Source organism: Agrilus planipennis, unplaced genomic scaffold, assembly GCF_000699045.2.
Source record: "Agrilus planipennis isolate EAB-ADULT unplaced genomic scaffold, Apla_2.0 scaffold2252, whole genome shotgun sequence".
NCBI classification, from domain to species: domain Eukaryota; kingdom Metazoa; phylum Arthropoda; class Insecta; order Coleoptera; family Buprestidae; genus Agrilus; species Agrilus planipennis.
The window spans coordinates 2,729-3,593 of NW_020441127.1; the positions used below are offsets into that span (position 1 = coordinate 2,729).

An 865-nucleotide genomic window follows, 5' to 3' on the forward strand; every position below is an offset into this window, starting at 1 on the left:
GCCAGTTGCAAATGGCGAGGGATTATTCTCGTTTTCTTGTTGTCTCTGGCGGCGTTTCCCGCGAGCTCGAGCACTTCGGCGGCCAAGTACTCCATCACTGCCGCCAGATAGACGGGAGCGCCGGCTCCGACGCGCTCAGCGTAATTTCCCTTCCTCAAAAGCCGATGTATCCTTCCGACCGGAAATTGAAGACCGGCTCGATTGGAGCGGGACTTGGCCTTTCCCTTCACCTTTCCGCCCTTCCCTCTGCCCGACATGCTTTCCTCGTATGTATTTCGTCGCTCGACAATGACAATGAAAAAGTGACAACGGCTAAACGTCGGCCGTCACTGCTGCTGCGTGTATGAAACCGAAAAAGTTTTTTTTTTTTTTTTGTTTTCGTGGAAGAGGGGAAATCTTCAAAAGACACCCAGCCGTCCGCACGACTGGGTAGTGTCGGATTCCCGAGGAAGAAGTCCTCGGACCTACCGACTAAAACCCCTCTACCTCAGGCAGTTTTAGGACCAATCAAGGTCCTCTTCAGCCGAAAGGTGGGTGGAATCTCAGAGATAATTTCTGGTTGCGCTGGGACCAGTATTTATACCGACCTGAGGTAATGAAAAGGGGTGGAATGTAGAGGGGTTAAAGGTGGGGTGATGAATTGGGGTAAAATTGGTTAAAGAATGAACGAACGCGGGATAACGGGTACTTAGGAAAAAAAAATAAAAAAAATGATGCTGGGAACGAACGTGGCATACTCGAAAACCTGGGATTTAAAAAAAAGAGCAAGTCGGTACGATAACTAGAAGAAAGAAAAAAAAAACAGAAATTTAAGGTAAGATAGAATTTATCGTGCGGGAAATAAGTAAAGAAATAAATAGAAAAT

General features: G+C 46.9%; 1 protein-coding gene across 1 annotated transcript; it reads right to left on the minus strand.

Annotated features, from left to right (window-relative positions):
- Positions 1–2: 2 nt before the first annotated feature.
- On the minus strand, positions 3–343 carry LOC112906206 (histone H2A-like; the record flags this gene model as incomplete). The annotated part of the gene is made up of 1 exon (XM_025980004.1): positions 3–343. A coding segment is annotated over exon 1 (255 nt), but the record flags the coding sequence as incomplete, so codon positions are not given.
- Positions 344–865: the final 522 nt, after the last annotated feature.